This window comes from Eriocheir sinensis, chromosome 49, assembly GCF_024679095.1.
Source record: "Eriocheir sinensis breed Jianghai 21 chromosome 49, ASM2467909v1, whole genome shotgun sequence".
Taxonomy (NCBI): domain Eukaryota; kingdom Metazoa; phylum Arthropoda; class Malacostraca; order Decapoda; family Varunidae; genus Eriocheir; species Eriocheir sinensis.
Window position 1 is genome coordinate 9,896,119 of NC_066557.1, and position 21,382 is coordinate 9,917,500.

The 21,382-nt window shown below is 40.9% G+C and overlaps 2 protein-coding genes across 3 annotated transcripts; both read left to right on the top strand.

Moving 5' to 3' along the window:
* The first annotated feature begins 1,889 nt into the window (after nucleotides 1–1,889).
* On the top strand, nucleotides 1,890–11,414 carry LOC126981858 (Bardet-Biedl syndrome 1 protein homolog). 2 transcript variants are annotated; one of them, XR_007734231.1, is made up of 13 exons: nucleotides 1,890–2,385; nucleotides 3,208–3,355; nucleotides 3,528–3,627; nucleotides 3,964–4,079; nucleotides 4,645–4,818; nucleotides 5,194–5,325; nucleotides 5,884–6,111; nucleotides 6,734–6,962; nucleotides 7,561–7,716; nucleotides 8,515–8,648; nucleotides 9,236–9,370; nucleotides 10,043–10,281; nucleotides 10,320–11,414. XR_007734231.1 is itself a non-coding variant. In XM_050833451.1 (12 exons), the coding sequence occupies exons 1-12, from the start codon at nucleotides 2,375–2,377 to the stop codon at nucleotides 10,214–10,216; spliced, it is 1,737 nt and encodes a 578-aa protein (XP_050689408.1). In that variant the 5' UTR covers nucleotides 1,890–2,374; the 3' UTR covers nucleotides 10,217–11,414. The 2 variants fall into 2 exon arrangements, 1 of the variants encoding a protein (XP_050689408.1); XM_050833451.1 differs by having other exon boundaries at nucleotides 10,043–11,414.
* Nucleotides 11,415–14,567: 3,153 nt separating this feature from the next.
* LOC126981859 (nucleoplasmin-like protein ANO39) lies at nucleotides 14,568–20,012 on the top strand. Its single transcript, XM_050833453.1, has 5 exons — nucleotides 14,568–14,734; nucleotides 16,260–16,363; nucleotides 17,074–17,208; nucleotides 18,236–18,412; nucleotides 19,784–20,012. The coding sequence occupies exons 1-5, from the start codon at nucleotides 14,701–14,703 to the stop codon at nucleotides 19,805–19,807; spliced, it is 474 nt and encodes a 157-aa protein (XP_050689410.1). The 5' UTR covers nucleotides 14,568–14,700; the 3' UTR covers nucleotides 19,808–20,012.
* Nucleotides 20,013–21,382: the final 1,370 nt, after the last annotated feature.

Consider the following 21,382-nt stretch of genomic DNA (forward strand, 5'->3'; position numbering starts at 1 on the left):
AAGAACAACAACGAGAAGAACAAGAACAAGATAAAGAAAAACAAAAACAAAGACAAAAGAAGAAAATGAAGAAAAACGAAGAAAAAAACATTGAGGATCGTACTGAAAGGGAAAAGAGGATTAAAAAAATGATAAAATGCTAAAAAAGAAAGAAAATACGAATAAAAAATAAAATCCTACCTCAATCTCAGTCACATCATCTCCCGTCTTCTCTCCTCCCTTCTCCATCTTCTTTTCTTTCTTCTCTTACTCTTGAGACACTTAACGCACTAAAGACAGGTAAACTAACACCGGGGGAGCGCTAATTACGCGGCCGGGCAGGTGTAACAGGTGGATAATTAGCGTAACAACACGTGTAGGTTCCCCCCTTTGCGTCTGCTGAGTCACTGCGCATGCGTATCGCTAAACCTGCGCAGCGTCTTTTGGTGCGCAATAACTCACTCCCCAATACGATACTTAGATCAGCTTTTTATGAACGTACAGTGGTGCTTTTAGATATCAGTGAGTAAAGGTTTTATTAATGAGTATAGCTGAATACCGTTTCTTTGTGTGTGTGTGTGTGTGCGTGTGTGTGTGTGTGGGGGGGGGGGGGGGGCTTGACAGCTTTATTTAGGACAGGAATTATAAGTAGGCAGTCTGTTGTTCCTTTATTGTCAAAGATATCCATGGCTATCTTGGGACCAACTGTACTGCTAAGAGAGATGGAGAGGTTCCAAAATGTTTCAAATTAATGCGCTGGCGACCATAAAGCGAAGGATTGCTCCATGGCTGAGAAGAAATGCATAAATTGTGTGAGGTATATGAGAGAGAGAGAGAGAGAGAGAGAGAGAGAGAGAGAGAGAGAGAGAGAGAGAGAGAGAGAGAGAGATTGTACAAGAAGCCTGAAATCAACCACTCAGCGAATGACCAGTGTTGTGTAGCTCTCCAGACTGAAACTGAGAGAATTCGTAACATAACCGAGTATGGCTATTAGTAATTGTTTGTACTCAAAGATATATTGTGTGTGATAACTGTTCAGTGAGTTGGTAATAATCGTTGGATATTTAGTTGTGTATAACGAAAATATAAGACATGAAAACTGATCCAATGGAAATTTGTGATACTGTTCATGAAAGCAATTAAGACTCACTACGATGTTTGAGAATAAGTGCATCGAGGATTATTACTGAGGATAACATATTCTAATTACTGATCCGGCCCTGTGTGACGCCAACCTATGTCTTATTTGATTATGTGGTAATTATTGAGAATCACTACGCGCCTCCAAAATACGATATTACGCCTCCATATTATACTAAAGGTACGAAATACATGTCCCTTGACTATAACATGAAGGCGGAAAAACTTAAATGTTATGTTGTTTGATGAGTTTGGATAGGCTGGCGCATTGGTTGGTGAGACCTTTCTGTTCTTCGCATGACGGTTCACCCTAGCATGGCTCATAGGGAAAGGTCATCCAGATAAGAAGTAAGGGCCTGAAACCTCATTAACGGTAAACGCTAAACCACTGTCCTTTTCTCTTCCTCCTTCCTCCGTGTTAGTCTTTAACCAAGAACACTGAGTTAATGAACGTCCTGACACCTTTTAAATGAGAACCACTCGTGCAAGGAGACTATACATGTACTATAGTCTTGTTGTTGTTATGTGTGTGTGTTTATGTTTTTAAAGGCCACCACCATCGTCATCATCAGCACCAGAGCTTGTAACGGTGCATATAAACACTAAAATCTCAAATAATTCACTGTTTTATGTATTTATCTAACTTCAGGCGTGTATTAGCTTGCATTTCTTCTCTTTAGGCGCCTTTTATCTTCCTTTTTTCTTTGGTTTTAAGGATAATTCTATATGTCAGGTTTAAATGCCCGGCTGGTCGCCATGGCAACCGTGTTTGTAAACATTGCTCGGCCTCGCTTGACGGGAAGGCGAGGAAGGAGGAAGTTGACCGATTGATTGATAGTTTATTGTTGCAAGTAAAGAACAAAGGAGAAGGGAGGAAGTTAAACCAGCAGACCCATAAAACACTCCAGAAGAAGAGGAAATCTGATAATAAGGAAGAGGAAAGAAAACAGAGAGAAGAAGAGAAAGAGGAAGATTAAACACCAATACACCCAAGTGAACAGATAGAGAAGAATGCGGTTTCAGGTTAGAAAATAACATAATACTGAAAAGGAACGAGAGGAGGACGACCTGAGAAGCGGTACAAAGCGTTACAGGTCAAAAGAAGAAAGAAAGAAGAAGGAGAGAGGGATTCACAGCAAAGCAGGTCACAAGGAAATGGAGAAGGAGGTCACTGCATGGAGTCAATAACAGCTTTTTAAGTATCACAGAGCGGGACTTTGTTTTACCAAGCTGGTCTCTGAGACAGCACAGCACGATGGCGGAGAGGTGAGTGGCTCTTGCTAACACTAATTAGTAACTATTTGGATTCTTTTTAGTAACTCTTTGGATTCTTTTTAGGAGCAGCGAGTAGCGGGCTTTTTTTTATTAATGTTTACTTTTTTGTGCCCTTGAGCTGTCTCCTTTGCTGAAAAAAAAAAAAAAAAAAAAACTTTGGTACTAATATATATTCAGTAGGTCTCCAATTATGGGCAGGAATATTATAGGAAGGAACCTGTAATGATAACCTTTGCCAGGCTGCTCAATATATACGGTATCCACATGACAATGACTGAATTTCTGAGCTGCTTGGTAATTAATAGTATTTGTTTAGTTTTTCACCCATTAACCCATCCGCTGCAATTGGCACGGATTTGGCTCTCACCGGTAGCCTGGTAACATACAGTACCAGGTCTTTCTCTGCCTTTGTGGTGAATAGTGGAGTGTTTCCCATGTGGTATTGGTAAGCTGGATATCCCCTCCGAAGGTGCATGGCTTTACATTTTTCTTCACTGAATTGTAGCAGCCACTTTTTGTTCCACTCCTGTAGCTTGGTGATGTCTTCTGGTAGGAAATCCACAGTCAAGGGGTTAAACTGTGGAGGTTTACACTATTTCTTCTGACATTTTTTTATAACATTCATCTTCTTATAAACATTTTTTTGTGGAAATGGTAAACTAAGGGGTGAAGGGGGCAAAACTCGGCCTAATTAAAGGTCATATCAAGTCTGTTTTGATTAAAATAGGGAGGTTGGGGGGTGGCAAAGCCGTCCCCTGTTAGGAGGTGATGTTTGGTTCGATTAGATTCGTTAAGTTTATTACTCTTTTGCAGCGACCGATGGCTGACGGCCCACCATGACCCCCTGGCTGCCCTCTACACCTTCAGCTCCTGCATGGCCCTGGCTGACCTGCACGGTGATGGTGAGGCAAAGTTGGTCATCGCGGACCTTGGCACCGGGGCATACAACATGAAGCTCAAGGTAAGGGCAGGGGGTGGAAAAGGTCAAATCAAGTCAGGCAAACCATTTATTTTCTTTTAGTGAATGCATTAAGAGGTTGGGAGTCTTGTTTTTACAGTAGAGACAGAAGTTAAGGGTGAAAAGTAAATATGTATAGGAAAAAACATACCCCAGTTGTTTGTCTACTTTTCAGGTGTACAAAGGGACGAACCTGATGTCGGAGAACACCTTAATTGACCTTCCTACAGGTGTCATTACCTTCCACATGGACACCACAGAGCCAAGAGTGCCAGGTGAGGTGTGCTGAGGTGGCATGGTAAAAAATAATGTGTGTTAATGTGCTGTTCTGCGGTGACATAACAAGGAGAATGTGTGTTGATGTGATAGTGACAGAAATTAGTGAAAAAAAATTTAATCCCTAGTAGGTCAATTTCTCATGTGCTTTGGGAGGTGACAATTAAGTCATCACATTTTTTTAACAATCAATAAAACCCTTATGCTAATCATCATTTACTTTTTTTCAATAAGGGAAATAATAACAGTGAATATCCTTAATAATTATTTAATCATCTATAATAATCATCATGGTTTTCTGCGCACTTTCATTACAAGCCTTTCCTTCCCTTTAGCTGTTGCTGTGGCATCTGGCAGCTACATCTACATCTACAAGAACCTTCGCCCATACTTCAAGTTCACGCTGCCCACGCTAGAAGTCAACCCCACTGAGTTTGATGCGTGGAGTCAGGTGAGGAGAGATGTTTTGTTTTGTTTTTGATTCAGAAGAAAATAAGTACTAGACTCAAAACCTTTTTATCCTTATATTTTCTTCAGTTTTCATGTTCCTTGATTGTTTTCTTGCGTTATGTAGAAATAAAAACAGTAGGATGTAATATGTTGCTACAGAGCATGGACTTATAAATCAATGTTCTTATACACTTTTCCAATTTTTCATGTGTTTGTTAATTATATTCTTGCTTTGAGTCTACAGAAAAACAAACAGTGGGAGGATAAACTTGTAAATCAATGTTCTTCTTATTTTCTACTCCAGGCTTTTTTATTTCAAGTTTTCAAGATTTACAAGTTTTTATTCCAGTCTAAATTTTTCATTCCAAGTTTTTCAATGACAGACTTATAAATCAATCTTCTTTTTTACCTTTAGCTGTATCTTCTTATAATTAATCCCAAGTTATTTTTGCACGTTCTTTGATTAAAAAATGAACAACAAAATAATAAAAAAGTGAGGTAAAGTTAAGTTAAGATAAAGTTGAAACAGGTAAGGAGGATAATCATCGCTCCCCTCCACCCCCCAGGCCAGGGATGAGCTGCTGGACGTGAGCATGCTGTACGAGATCCTTGACTCGCTGCGGCAGGAGGTGGGGGAGTGCGGCCTGACCACACGTTCCCAGCGGTTCCTCATGTGCCCCGACCACACCAGCCAGACCACCTTCCTGGACCAGCACAAGGGGTTCCTGCTCAAGCGACAGGTGTGTGTGTGAGGGAGGGATGTGTATGTGTGTGTGTGTGTGTGTGTGTGTGTGTGTGTGTGTTATCTAGTTGCAATATTACAGGATTTCAAATAATCATGTGTTGTTTTCCCTCCATATCTACTTCTATCTAACTTCCTTTCCTCAACATATCATCAATTTTATCATGTATTTATATTTAGCAAATGAGCTCAAGGCAAAAAAAAAAAGTATACATATAATTAACATTTTTTCCTCCAAAGTACAGAAAGTATCAAGAATTTCATCATGTATTTTTTTCTTCACATTAATTAAGGCAGCTCAAGGACAAATAATAACAAGATAAAAAGAATTGTATATATATTGATTAACTCCTCTCTCTCCCCCGTGCCGCAGACCGTGGTGACCTGCTTCTCGACCCTCAAGAAGTCCCACGCTGAGGACGATGCCATCTCCTGCCTGGTGCTGGGGACGGAGAGCGCCAACATCTTCATCCTGGACCCGGAGGCCTTCACCATCCTCAACAGTGTAAGGCTCAAGTGTATATTCATGTTTGTTATTCACTTTTTTGTAAGGTTATTCTTTTCCACGCTTTGACCTTTTAATAAATACGGTACCTCTCCATTCACATGCATTCCCCATTCCACCCTTATCTTTGAACCCCATTTCCTAGGCCTCCATCACCTCATAACCTCACCACCCTCTGAGCCTGCCAAGCCTGCCCATCTTCCTCCCTTATTTATTTTACCTTTAACTTACCTTCTAACCCATTTTCTAAGCTTCCATCACCTAATCACCTCATAACCTCACCACCCTCTGAGCCTGCCTAGCATTCCCATCTTCCTCCTTTATATTCCCTCCCTTATTTATTTTACCTTTAACTTACCTTCTAACCCCATTTTCTAAGCTTCCATCACCTACCGCCCTATTAACCTTCACCCCATGCCATAGAAGAGCCTGCCAAGCTTGCCCATCTCCCTTCTTTTTATTCCTTCCGTTACTTATTTTTCCTTTACTTTACCTTTTAACCCCATTTCCTAATCCTCCGTCACCTACCAGCCTATTAACCTTCACCCCATGCCACAGATGAGCCTGCCCAGCGTGCCCGTCTTCCTCTCAGTGACGGGGCTGTACGATGTGGAGTACCGCATCATCGTGGCATGTCGCAACGGCCAGATCTACACCCTCAAGCGCGGCACCAAGATCGGCAGACCCACGGCCGAGCTAACGTCTCAGCCCGTGGGTCTGATACGCCGGGACAAGAATATCATTGTTGCAACCATGGACCACCACCTGCACTCCTTCAACAACAAGGTGTGTGTGCTGGGAGGTCAGGTTAAGTTAGGTTAGGTATTGGTTAGGTTGGCTCTTGGTTGGGTTAAGCTTTGGTTACGTTAGGTCAGGTTTTGGTTAGTCCATTTGAGCTTTTGTGATCTTTTATTATCTGTGTGATGATTTTGGACTTGGCTGCTGAGGATGGACTTAATAGAGGCAGTTGAAGGTCATTGAATGCATGACTTTATATATAGTGAAAATATGAATACTATTGATGAAAAATGGATGATGATGATGTACTGTTTCATCTGATTTAGCATAGTAGTGTTTTTTGCGTGTTTTGTGTTTTCTCATTCATGCTATTTTGCCTCATTTTATTTTTTTCTTTCTTGTTTAATACAGTGGGTTTTTTCTCTCAATCCCACTAACCCCAATTGAAAACTCTTTCCAACACACCATTTGAACTCCTAGCCATCCTAATCAAATCGAAAGCAAACCCATCTTAACCCAAAATAAAACCCAAGATCAAATAAACCTCAAGAGTAAGCCCATCAAACCCACACCAACCCCAGTCAAAACCTCTTCCCAAAACACACACACCCAACCACTAACCCCACAACCTCCCCCCCTCCCAACTAACGCCCCCTTCCCCCCACACCAGGGCAAGCGTATGTGGTGCCTGAAGCTGCCTGGCGGTGTGCTGTGCCTGGAGTGCCTGGAGGTGCGCACTCTTGGCCTGACACTGGTGGCACTCGCGCTGAATGACAACCGCGTGCTTATCTACCGCGACAAACACCTCGTGGACACCATTCTCACCGAGGACCGCGTGGCCGCCATGAGGTTCGGACGCTTCGGACGAGAGGACAACACATTGGTGATGGTGATGAAGGGTGAGGATGACGGGGAAAGGGGGGAAGTGGAAAAGGGGAAGGAAGAGGAAGGATGGGTAGGAAAGATGAGGATAAATAGAAATGGTAGCTTACTTTTCCTCTTTATATTCCTTTTGACTGATTGATAGTTTATTGTTGCAAGTAAACAATTTCTTTTTCCTTTTTGTTTTCTTAATTTACTGGTATTGACAGGTGATGGGGAGAAAATTGAAGAAGAGTTAGAGAGGAAGGGAGAGAAAAGAAGGGAAGGAAAGAAAGGATAAAAAAAAGGGATAGAAAGGAAGACATAGGAAATAAGGAATGATAGGTGAAGGAGGAGGAGGAGTAGAAAATTGCAATAGAGTTAGAAAGGAAGGGACAGAAAAGGATGGAAAGTCAGACAAAGAAAATAAGGGATGGCAAGAAAGGAATAGAATAGCAGAAATAGAAAGGATGAGAATGGGAAAGAATGGCGAGAAAGGAAATAGAGAAAAGGCAGATAGATAAGACTGATACCATTTCTTCATCAACTTTCTTCTCTTGGCAATGATGACGAGGGGTTACTCCTCTACCGTAAAAAGAAAACAGCATCACTATCACCATCATCGTCATTCCTCAGGTGGCGGTCTTATGGTGAAGATCCTGAAGCGGACGGCGCGTTTCAACATCGAGGACACGGACGGACCAGCTCAGGCCGCGGCGGTGAAACTCAACATCCCCAAGAAGACCAAGCTGTTCGTGGACCAGACCATGCGGGAGAGGGAGAACTGCGTGTGTGCGTGATAGCCGGTTTTATTGATGTTAATAGGTGTTTTTTGCAGATTTTCAGTAGTTGTTTTCTTCTATAAGTTCTTGTTTTATTCTTTTAGACCATGCGGGAGAGGGAGAACTGCGCTATAAGTTCTTGTTTTATTCTTTTAGACCATGCGGGAGAGGGAGAACTGCGTGTGTGCGTGATAGCCGGTTTTGTTGATGTTAATAGGTGTTTTTTGCAGATTTTTAGTGGTTGTTTTCTTCTATAAGTTCTTGTTTTATTCTTTTAGACCATGCGGGAATGGGAGAACTGCGTGTGTGCGTGATAGCCGGTTTTGTTGATGTTAATAGGTGTTTTTTGCAGATTTTTAGTGGTTGTTTTCTTCTATAAGTTCTTGTTTTATTCTTTTAGACCATGCGGGAATGGGAGAACTGCGTGTGTGCGTGATAGCCGGTTTTGTTGATGTTAATAGGTGTTTTTTGCAGATTTTCAGTGGTTGTTTTCTTCTATAAGTTCTTGTTTTATTCTTTTAGACCTGCGGGAATGGGAGAACTGTATGTGTGAGTCCCTCAAATCGTACGGTTTTCAATATAGTTCGGTTTCGGTTTTATACGGATTGTCATAGATCTTTTAGGATTTTCAAATTTGCTGCTGGTCGGGAAATTTAAAAATCCTAAAAAATCTTCTTAGAAAATCCACATAAAACCAAAACCGAACTAGTATTGGAAAACGTACTATTTCAGGGATGACTACTGCGTTTCGCCACACCAATCACATTCTTCCTCACCCCACCGTTAACCTTTCTCCCCCCCTCGACAGTGATGCATAGGGTCTTCCAGCATGACCTCTACCGTCTGCGACTCAGTACCGCCCGCGCCTACGTTCACGCCCTGGAGACAAGCAGCAACCCCGTCTCCCTCACGCAGACCGAACCACTCAAGCTCTCCGCCCAGGTAAGACACAGGTGTACAGAAGGTGTGGTTTGTTAATTAGTGCATAGGTGTTGGGGGTTGAGATTCTGTGGTGTGAATATTTTTTTGTTTTTGTAGTTTTGAAGTTAGAAAAAATGTCACTTCCTCGGATAGATAAAAAAAAAGGTGTGCTAAATTAAGTGAGGGTCAGGTAAAGTGAAATAAAGTCTTGTTTGTTCATGAAGGCAAACCAAAGCATGTTAAAAAGATATTGGTTTTGGTTAGTGGGCTCTCTCTCTCTCTCTCTCTCTCTCTCTCTCTCTCTCTCTCTCTCTCTCTCTCTCTCTCTCTGCACTCTTTTTGTTGCCCCTTGAGCCGTCGCCTTTGCTGTAGAAAAAGAAAAAGTAGATAGATAGATGTAGACAGAACTGTGAAAAGAAAGGAAATCAAAGAAGGAAAGGGAAATAAAGAGGAAACAGGAAGAGTAAAAGGATATAAAAGACGGAAATGAAAGAAAACGGAATGAGGAAAAAGAGGAAGGAAAAGAGAGGGAAGAAAGATACAATTAGATAGAAGACGAAGGGAAGCTGTAAAAAAAAATAGGGTTGTTAACGAAGATGTGGTTGCAGGTTCTGGGGTTGGGTCCGACCTTCAAGCTGCGTGTTGAGCTGCAGAACACCTCCTCCTCCTACCCGTCCCTCCAGCTGGCCGTCATCTTCCACTGTGACGACCGCGTGTACAGCGTCAACAAGTCATACATACAGGTGGGCACACACACACACACACATACACACTCACAGATAGACATACACACATACATTCACACACAGATAGGCTTAAACACATACAGCATTGCATACACACATAGGACAAACACTAATCTGATACTATAACCAGGGAAATACACACACACACACACACACACACACACACACATACACACTCACAGATAGTCATACACACATGCATTCACACACAGATAGGCTTAAACACATACAGCATTGCATACACACATAGGACAAACACTAATCTGATACTATAACCAGGTAAATACACACACACACACACACACACACACACACACACACATATACATAAACTTACACATACATAAGCGCACACACACCTACACAGAAATACACATACTACATAGCTATACAAACATATACATGCACATACACACACATACACATTAGCAGTCATTCCTGCCACACTATGATAAAATTGATATACTATGAAGGTACTATTAGTGTGTTTTTGTGTATGTATGTTTATATGCCTATGTAGTCCCCCATCCCTAACCTTTCCCTACCCAACCCTTCCCAACACTCTTCCCTCCCAACCTCCTCCTCCTCAACCCTTCCCCTTTTTAATCCTCACTTCTTCCCTTTTCCAACTCCCTCCCTCTCGCTTAACCCCGTCCCCCCTGCCCCCAGATCCCCATACTAGTCCCCGGCATCGTTCACGTGGCGGAGACGCTGGTAACGTGCGTGTCGGAGCTGGGCATCGCGGACACGGTACGGGTGTTCGTTGTGAAGGGCAAGGCCACCCGCCCGCTGCTCACCGCTGTCATCAACATGCCTGTGGCCGAGGTGTTCATGGCAGGCTAAGGGGGTTTGGCGGGGGTAGGTTAGTAGGAGATTGTCTGAGTTGATAGGTACAGACAGGTACGTAGGTAAGATATCAGTAAGTGAGGTACAGACAGGTATGTAGGTAAGATATCAGTAAGTGGGTAGGTAGGTACTTGATAGATAGTTAGGCAGGTAAGTTGATACATAGGTAGGCTGGTTGGTAAGGTGATAGGTAAGTAGGAAGGTTAGTACATTGATGGGTTGGTAAATAAGTTGATAGGCAGGGAGTTAGGTAAGTTGATTTAAAGGTAGGTAAGTAGATCAGTGAATAGGTAAATAGGCAGGTAGGTTAGGTGATAATTAAGTAAGTAGGCAGGTAAGTTGGTCATTTAATAGGCTTACAGTTAGGTAGGTTAGTATAGACAGTTTCCCTAATACACTTTCTGTGGGTGATGCAAGCAACATATTCTAGTCCATATATACTCAGGTGAAGAGGATGACACACACTACCACCAGGGTCACTAAACTACCCCTTGTTAGGAATTAAGGTTGGTTTTTTTTTTTACTGTTTTCAGACCCTTTCACATCTCACATCAACTATTACTAAAAGTTAAAGAGGGGATCAATCGGGTTCTATTGAGTGCATATTCAGGTTCATGGTACAGAAGAGGAGTCAGACTACCATAAAACTCATAAAACTACCCCTGGAAATGCCCCAAACTCCTACGAAAACCGTGTCAACTATGTGTGTTTGTGCTGCGAAATGTTTAAAAATATGGGCGTAAGGGTTGTTCGGGAAGTAGGGTTAGTCTAGTAGCGAAACGGAGCAGTCGAATCAGCAGTTATGATTCGAATGTTCTAGAATCCGAAAGAGACAAGTTGACGTGATGTCGGAGGGGTGTGATATCGGGCTTAAATGTGTATTGCGTAAAATAGAATAGCTACCCTGGAAATGACCCAAAAGCCTTGTTAACCCTGTAGCAGCGACGGGCCAAATTTGTGGCTTTACCGTGTACTACCAGCGCCGGGCCAAATTTTTGCCAGGACATAAACCCCCAAAAAACAGATGATGCATTAACTGATGACAAATGCGTTGATATATATAATGAAATGATTTGCGTGAGTGATGATTTTTTTCTCATTTTTCTCGCTTAGAGGGACCTTTAAGAAACATGATCCCCGCAGCTACTGGGTTAAATATGTGTGAGAATCTGGGTCCTGTATTCTTTTTTTTTTTTTTTTTAGCAAAGGAGACAGCATTAATAAAAAAAAAGCCCGCTACTCGCTGCTCCTAGTCATTATCCTCTAATTTGGGTGATATAAGCAATATATTCTAGTCCATTTTATACTCGGGTGAACAGGATGACTACGGGAGAGGTGTGGTTAATTAAGGCTGGCAGTGATACAGTCAGGTTAGCACCAAAAAATAATCAATGGAAAAAAAATCATCTTTTTTTTACAGATATCAAAATTTATTCTTCATATTATTGTATCTATAGGTTAATACTGTTTTATCTATTGCTTAAATTTGGTCTGCCTCCGTTTCGATGTGAGATGATAGAGGAAAAAATGATTATAAAGCGAGATAGCAAATGTCTACTGAAGGAATAATATATGAGATAACACTATTGTTTTGATATTGTTTTCTGTAGCTTTTATTTGGTATCCCTTATTTTAGATGTGATATAAAAGAGATGAAATAACTATAAGCCAAATAGATATTGCAGACAAAGATATAATACAAGGTTACATTATTACTATGTTTTTTTTATCTATAGCTTAAATTTGGTCTGCCTCCGTTTCGATATGAGATGATAGAGGAAAAAAATGATTATAAAGCGAGATAGCAAATGTCTACCGAAGGAATAATATATGAGATAACACTATTGGTTTGATATTGTTTTCTGTAGCTTTTATTTGGTATCCCTTATTTTAGATGTGATATAAAAGAGATGAAATAACTATAAGCCAAATAGATATTGCAGACAAAGATATAATACAAGGTTACATTTTTACTATGCTTTTTTTTAAGTTTTAATTTGGTCTGGCTTATTTTAGTTGTGATGTGAAAGAGAGGGAAAAAACTATCAATAAGCTAAATAGAAAATGTGTACCAAATAACTAATACAAGGTTACATTATATATTCTTATGCTATATTTTTTTCTATAGTAGTTTTAATTTGGTCTACCTTATATTAGACGTGATATGAATTAAGGGAGAAAGAATTATCACTGAGCCAAATAGAAAATGTGTAGCATAAAAAATAATACAAGGTTACACTATTTTTATGCTATGTTTTCTTCTCTAGCTCAAATTTGGTCTACCTTATTTTATACGTGATATGAATTTAAGGGAGAAAGAATCATCACTGAGCCAAATAGCACGATATATGGACCAAACACAATATAATACAAGGACTTATGTAATTCTAATGCCAATGTTTTTTTTTTTATATAGCTTTAATTTGGTCTGCCGTATTGATGATGTGATATAAAGCAAAGAAAAAACTCGCTAAGTCAAATAGCACAATATATATAGACCAAAAACAAATGCCTATGAGCTTATGTTATTCTTGTTGATTATTGCTGGTGTTTATATTGATGCATGTGATGGTATATATATAAAGATTTCTTCTATTATATTATATTATGATCTTTCCTTTTCCTTTCTTAATGTGTTTTATATAGCACCTTTTTGCTACTATTTTTTTTTTTTTTTATAGTTGTGCTACCTCCTTATTTTATGACCAAGGATTATGGAGCGGCCTATAATTATCTCTGACTCTATCCATTTGTGTATGTGTGGAAAATTATCAATATTATACCTACTGGGCAAGTTGATCGAGTTTCTATCTGCTACTTTCAGAACAATCTCGCTACTTTATGATCGAGAGAGGGAGTGTCCTAAATATCTCTCACTCTAGCAACTTCCTTATCTATATATGTGTGTTTGTGAAAGTATGTGGATATTAATGAAGTTATATGAATATCCATGTGCTACTTTTGTTCCCTTCTCGCTACTGTAGTTTTTGAGACATTTAAGGACGATTTAGGAAAGAAGCGGATTAATTTTCTCTTATCTTATTTTTTATTTAATTATTTACGTGTGTTGAATGATCAGTATTCTACCAATCTCAGCTTGATATGTTACAAATGGCTACTTTTATGAAGGAGGTATGGAGGGTGTGCTCGTTTATCTGGCAACAGCTACTACGCTACCTTTTAAAATTGACAAGGAAGAAACGGTTTAATTATTGATGCTTTTGACTATGTTTGCTTATTTATTTATCTGTATGTGTGTGAAATTATGAATGTTTTACCTACAGATGTTTACGTTAGCCAATATATGTGCATGGTCATTTTGCCTATAGACAGTTTTGGCGGTAGTTTTAATTGTCCGATATTAATTACCTTTATTCAATTATGTGTATGTGTGAGCTTATTTATGGATTTCTGGATTTTTGAGGAGTTGGTTTAAAGTTATATATATATGTGGGTAATCTCGTGTGTCTTATTCCCATGCATCATCTATAATTCATTTTGATTTATTTATTGGGTTAGTTAAAAGTTATATATATGACAATTTTTTAGGTGTGTTCGCGTGCGCCTGACTTTATCTTCTCCGTCTTTATTTATGTATATGTGTTAATCTTTTTAGAGACTTATGAATTTAATTATAAGGTTAGATAGTTGGGTTTTGGATATAGAATTTAAGGGAAGTTCGTACCGTATCTGGCCGTGTAATTCTTTCACGGTATGTTTATTAATTCATTTGTGTATGTGAAATTATGCATGGATTTACGGATATTACTTCTGGAGTTAATGAAAAGTTATATATGGTAACTTGTATAAGCGCCATTGCCAAATTATCATACTCAGAGCCGCGTATTTACCGGCCCATAACTGTTCCCAAGAAGCACCAATAATTAATCATTTAAACGATAGCCATATATGAAGGCAGTTATTTGGGTGATGAAAGCAGTTAATTGTGGGGTCGGAAATCAGTAAACTTAGGACCTATCATACTGTATCTTTTTAGTGTCATGGTGCTACCTACACATGTATTACTAGTCTTATAATCACACTGTCCTGCCTGGGGGTTGGGATGGCATATTCCTCCCTTGTTGTTTACCTTCAACAATATATTATCAATCAATCAATCATTAGGCAGAGTACGACAATCTGGCATCGTTTCTTGTAAGGTCAGCCCCAACGTTGCCAAATTGTCGTACTCAGCCTCTTATGTTTGCCGATTTCCGACCCAAAAACTGCTTTCATTACCCAAATAACTGCCTTCATATGTGGTTATTGTTTGAATTGTTAATTATTGGTGCTTCCTGGAAATAGTTATGGGCCAGAAATCGGAAAATACGCGGCTCTGAGTACGATAATCTGGGAACCGTGGTCAGCCCGCGCGTGTGGCATCAGTGAGGGCGGCGTTGTTGACAGGGCCGCGGCACACACGTGGAGGCGGCGCATCACCCCACACCCCACCTCGCACCTCCTCCCGACACCCCCACACCATGCGCGGCGGGATGGAGCGGTCATACTTCTGGGGTAAGCAGGGGCCGTGGAAGCCGTGGTGCCCCCCGCGCGGCGCTGCGGGGCCTGGGGGCGGCGGGGCAGCGGTGAAGCGTGGGGCGGCAGCAACCGGCGCGGCCCCCTGTGCCTGGCCGCCCCGGAGGCATGGGGTCGCGGCGGGAGTTTTACCGGTGTTTTAATGTCTCGGGGTGTCTGTTTTACCCCGTGGCGCTCTCAAGGGGTGTAGGGCAGTGGGCGGGTGGGTGGGGAGGGTGACGGGCGGGGCTTGCCTGGCGTGGTGACCGTTAGCATGGGGCGGCGTTTGGGGCGACCCGGGGAAGCACGGGGCGCGGGGTCCGGGGGCGATGCGTGTGTCGGGTATGTGCCCCACGCGGCGCCCCCGGGGGAAAAAGGGCACTAATGTCTAGTGACTATTTCAGTTTAAAAAATTACGTAACACTGAAAAGGAAGGGAGAGGAGGACCTAAGAAGCGATACAAAGCGTTACAGGTCAAAAGAAGAAGAAGAACGCGGCGCCCCGGGGTGTGAGGGGGAGGGTGGGATGAGAGGCTGGCGGGTCTTACCTCATTGTAATGCTTTGTTATCAGTCAGTGCTTGGTTCTGATAAGATTGAGATCAGGGGGGATTAGGTGATGTTAGGTTTGGTTAAATGTATTAAGTTTAAATTTGTATAGTGAATACTAGTGATGCGTATTGCAGTGCACTGCTTCGGCATGGTGGTCAAGTCAGCGGCCAAGTCTGCCTTCCTCCTGGTCTTGTGAGGGAGTAAGTGCTTAGTGTTTCTTCTGTATACTGTGACAACCAAACACTTCCCCTGAATGTTGGTGTGTGCTTTAATTTATTGTGGAAATCACAAGTTTTTGAGAAGGGAGAACTATATCAGGGAAATTAATGATTTCTTCAGAATAGTTGGCATATTAATCATGAACAATTCAAAACTTACCAGAAATAAACAGACGGGTTAACTGGTAGATATTTACTAGAACAAGAAGTAGTAAGCTTATCAAATACATCCAGTCATCCCGTAACTTTCACAGTTTTAATTTCATCTGGATAAGAATATTCGTCGACATATCCACAAGTAATTTGATTTTCTGCAGGTAGACCTGCAAATATTAATTTTATATGTTGGTTGGTTTTCTTGGGCCATTGTTGGGTCAGTCAGTGCATTCCCGCCATTCTGTAAAGCATGTCGAAGTACTTTTAAGCATTTTTACAGCTTTTTTACCATTTATGTATTGTGTCTAAAGATACATAAACATTTTTATCAATTCTTTAAGGAAAAAAGCAATGTAGGAGTATTTTTGAGGAGTGCAGCACACATTCACGGAAGTTAAAGATTCGCCGGGATGTTACGTAACTCCCGCGAATCTTGAATTTCTAGCATAGACCTAATATTAATAATGATTCCTTTATGTACTTCATCCTTCCCTCCACCTAACAGCTATCACTCTGGATGAGGCTCACAATTACATATAGGTGTCATGTTGATAATGTTAATACTTGCCCATTCACACATGTCCTCCTTCCCTTCTCAACAGGCATCACTTTGGACGAGGCTCACAAAGAACAGAAGTGGGAAGGGTCAGCCACGGAGAACACGGCTGAGTGCACGGTCACCACACACACACTCTCCGTCAGACAGGTAAGGCGCACCCACCTGCACCTCACAAACCACCTTGATCCTCTAGTGGTGCTGATGCAAGTGTAGAGGGAGGAAAGTCAGAAGTTTTGTCCTGATAGGAATAATAATGCCTAATAGTTTTATTTAATTCATTCATTATTGTAGTAGATTTGTTGGGGGGGTTTCCATTATTCTATATGTTTGCCCTTAAGAGGAAATGGAAGAGGAGTAATCCTCTTCCATTTCCTTTTAACCCTTTCCATACTGTGACGCCGACGTCTGCGTCACAAATTGAAAGGGTTAAATTTTTCTTCTGGTGTAAGATATTTTGCTCTGAGGAATACAAAAAACAAGAGCACAACTCTAATGCTGTGTTTTATTCCAGTAAACAAAGCAGTTCAGTCAAAATATAAAAAAAAAATATGTAAAAGGCCTGCTAAACAAAAAAGACTGCTGGCAAAAAGCTATATAAAAAGAACATGCAGAAACAGTGCTGCATTTTTCAGTATAAGAGGAAGCTCAAGGAGAAAAAAATCAAAATCCCTCTAAACATAAAGCATGCAAATAGTGGATGATCTCATATGTATTTTGGAGTTAATTCTATCATGTGTACATGTATGTGTCATGTCTGTTATATTAAAGCATGCACTTCATTTGTGTTTGTGATGCACTTTGAAGCCTTCTACTATAACGAGTAGGCGAACAAAACTCACGGCTCCCCCTCTCGTCAGGTTGTGCTGGGTCCAGAAGCCAAGGAGGGCGAGGCTAACGTGGTGGAGCTGGAGGTGGAAGGCTACAACAACAAGAAGACCAGAATACCCATCTGTGTGTCCAAAGCGGGCGGCTCCTACGTGTCCAATGTGGAGGTGAGGCGCCAGGGAGGGAGGGAGAGTGTGTGTGTGTGTGCTGCAGTTTATAATTATACATTTATCATTATACTTTGGTTAGGTGTACTTATGAGGATATTTATTTACCTCTTCAGCTTTTATTTCTCATCTTTTATCACCTATCATTATCGCCACCTTCCCTTGATCATCACTTCATTATTCAGCATTGATAAAAGTGTAGTTTAGTTCATAATGCCATTTACACCTTCATGTTATAGTCAAGAGGACACAAATACATGCCTTTTAATCATAATTCAAAGTTATAAACTAACCTAACCTAGCCATGCCATCGTTGTCAATATGTAGAAGACAATTGGGGTTGGGGGCAGGCTGTGGTCCGAGGTGCTGCAGCTGGGTTAGGTTTGCTCTGTTTAGGCTAGTCTCTAACAGTGCACTTTCAGATTGTCACCAGCGTTGCCAAACTATCGTACACACCGTAGAGCATTTGCGTAATTTCTGACTGATATCTATAGCAAAAACAAACAAACAAACATCAATAAATAACAGTTTTAACGCCAACTTTAATATTCTTTCATCATTTGTGTAGGTACGAGAGTTTGTGGCTTAAAAATGAGAAATACAATGTGGTGAATACGATAATATGGTAACGCTGATTGTCACCCTCATGAAATATATAATTGCCAATATCATTTTTCAGCGACTTCCAGGTTTTTGTTTACATTCATTTTTCAACACGTGACATTTTTGTATAGTTGCCTTCATCATTCAGGGTTTGAGTGTTCTAGAATTGGCCTTTTCATTTCTGCCTAAATAAGACAAGTGAGCTAATGACAGTTCTTTTCTGATTTCCTGTAAAGTAGAAAATAATGACTTAGGTGGTATGTTTACGAAGGTGACGATATTATGGTTCAAGGGCATGTATTTTTGCGCTAACTTTAATATGAAGATGCATGTGGTATTTGAAGTGGTCGAGCTAAACAACACTTTTATCGCAACTTTCCTTCCATTCCTCGCCACACTCACCACCACCACCTTCCATCCGCAGGTGTTAGTGGAGGACCAGGCGGCCACCTTCCACCTAACGAAGGGCTCCGGGCCGGTCCACTTGAGCGGCACGCACCAGACGGAGACCAACGTGGTGGGCGATGACGAATTTGATGAGATCGGAGACGAAGAGGGAGAGGATGAGGAGGACGACGAGGAGGTAGTGGAGGACTCGCCTGTGAGTGTGAGAGACTGGGAGGAGTTGAGGATAGAATAGGATAACGATGAAAATAATACTAATAATATGATAGCTAATTATTATTATTATTATTATTTACTATTATTTTCATTATGTATTTTTAAAGCCTACTGCTTTCTCAGCGTAGGGCAGCACCAGGCGTGTTTGATAATTATAATCGTATCTTGTATACAAAACACCTGTCAGCGATGGTATTGACAATTTGAAACTCGTAATCAAATATAATTATTGCCTTCATATTATTGATACTGTTTCCTATGTGTACACTATCATGTCCACGAAATCAGACACGCCTAAGACAGCAGGTTGCCAGAGCACGATAACGCACACCTCAGGCGCCTATTTATTTCCCATTCGAGCTGATTTACAGGACCTGCCTTGTATGGGCCAACCGACCTCTTGCATATCCCCAATGTTCATGTTTTAACACCCATTTATTTACCATTCAAGCAAAGATTAGATATGTTCATGGGTAGTGAGGGTAGGTGGTGGTCATATTACAGGAGCTGCCTAGTATGGGCTTACCGACCTCTTGCATATCCCTAATGTTCATGTTTTAACACCCAATTATTTCCCATTCAAGCAAGGGTTGGATAAGTTCATGGATAGTGAGGGTAGGTGGTGGTCAGATTACAGAACCTGCCTTGTATTGACCTACCGACCCCTAGCACACCCCTAAAGCCTTAAACTTATCATTGTCATCAAGAGAAACAATCCCATCTGAAAGGATAGACCATATTTTAGATTGGGAGGAAGAAATGGGAAAATTGGTTAGTTGGGCAAAATATAATTGGTTAACCAGGTAACTGCGGGGATCATGTTTCTTTAAGGCCCCTCTAAGCAAGAAAATGAAAAAAATCATCACTCGTGCAAACCATTTCATAATATATATCAACGCAATGGGGTTAATATCATGGAAGAATTTGGCCCATCGCTGGTACACGGTAAAGCCTCAAATTTGGCCCATCACTGGTACACGGTAAAGCCTCAAATTTGGCCCATCGCTGGTACACGGTAAAGCCTCAAATTTGGCCCATCGCTGGTACACGGTAAAGCCTCAAATTTGGCCCATCACTGGTACACGGTAAAGCCTCAAATTTGGCCCGTCGCTGATACATGGTAAAGCCACAAATTTGGCCCGTCGCTGGTACACGGTAAAGCCACAAATTTGGCCCATCACTGGTACACGGTAAAGCCTCAAATTTGGCCCGTCGCTGGTACACGGTAAAGCCACAAATTTGACCCGTCGCTGCTACTGGGTTAAAGGATAGGAGGGGGTCATGATCTTATATATAACACCCATTCATTTCCTATTCCCTGTGTATCTAATCTCTCCTTTTGTCTCCACAGCCCAAAAAGAAGGCCAAGAAGTAGAGTCCCCTCACCACACACCAGCTAAGCTTCAGATCATTGCCAAGTTTTCTATTCCTACCACTCGATCAAGCGCTGACTCTACCAGACCCGGGAGACGAGACAAAGAGGAGGCGGAGGAGAGAGTGGGGGGAAGGAAAGGGAAGAATACACAAAGATGAATTACCATGTATGCGGCAAAAGTGAATGACAACAGTTATTATGCCAAGACTTTGCTTTGATTCATCCTCTCTGTCTCGGTTGTTTGTTGATTTTTTGCTTCTCCATCTTTGTTTATGTTTTGTTTATCCTCTTCCACCTGTATTGTTTTAGGTCTAATTCATCCTCTCTTTCTGGATTGCTTGTTGATTTTATGTTTTTCCATGTTTGTTTATCTCATTTTACCTTTTTTTTCTCTATTTCATCCTTTTGTTTATTTTTTGTTCATCTCCCTTTTTTTTTAGTTCACCCTTTCTCTAGATTATATGTCCTTTTCGTTTATTTCTTCCATTGTTTATTTTTTTAGTTTGGTTTGTCTTCCCTTCTATATATTTTTCTTCTATCATATTTTTCTCAGTATGACAAAATTACATCTGTCTTCTCTCACTCAGTCGCTCAGTGCTGTGATTAAGCCTTTTGTTAGCTCAACCGTTCCTTCAACCAGTTATTTTTTGCACAACTAACCAATAATTTCCCATTCCTATTTCCCTAACTTGATTGAAATATGGACTGTCCTTTCAAATGGGATTGTTTTCTTGTTAATATTGATAAGTTTAAAGTATAAGTCAACACCTACCCAGCTATTAACTCCTGAGGTATTGTTTTTGTTCCCAATTTTTATTATCGTTGTTGTTATTTTTGTCTTGGCTTTTAACTCATTCGCTATTTTTTTGTTTTTGTCCCATTCTTTTTCCTCTTCATTTTCACCCACCTGTTAACTCATTAGGGATTTTATTTGTATTTTTTCCTTCTTTTTCTTTACTATCATATGGCTTAAGGTAGCTTTGTTTGGGTCTATATCAATTCATTTATTTTTCCTTAATGCTCTTTCAAAGTAGATTTAATAATAGTAATGATTCATCCCACCTCCACCACCTCCTTCATCTCGCTCCTCCTCCTGTTCCTGTAATGTCACACCTCCCAGTCACAAGAATGTCTCATCGATCGCTGTAAGAAGTGTGTCAAAGGAAGGGAGTCGAGAATTAACATAAGTCAGGGACAACACAAGTAGAAAAAGAGGCATTCAAGATATTCACTGGGCAGTCAGTCGGTCGGTGGGGACGGGACAGTTTCTACGTTAATTTAAAAGCCAGTACAATTTTCTTAGTTTAGAGCATTGATGTGTAAGCGCGAGAGTGTTCTTCAGTAAATGTAGCGAGGAGCCCATAGCCGTGTGTGTGAGGCGACGGTGTTTTTTATCCTTGTAGTTTTTGGACTTTGAACTGTAATGTGTGAAAGAAGAAAAGCCTCTCATACTAACCAGGGTCTTTGTGCATCAACCTCTTGGCTATACTTTTAGTGATTTGGCGGGCGGCTTGTGAGGAGAGGAGGGGAGGGAAGGAAAGAGGAGAGAAAAGTGCAAGGGAAAAATGAGAAAGA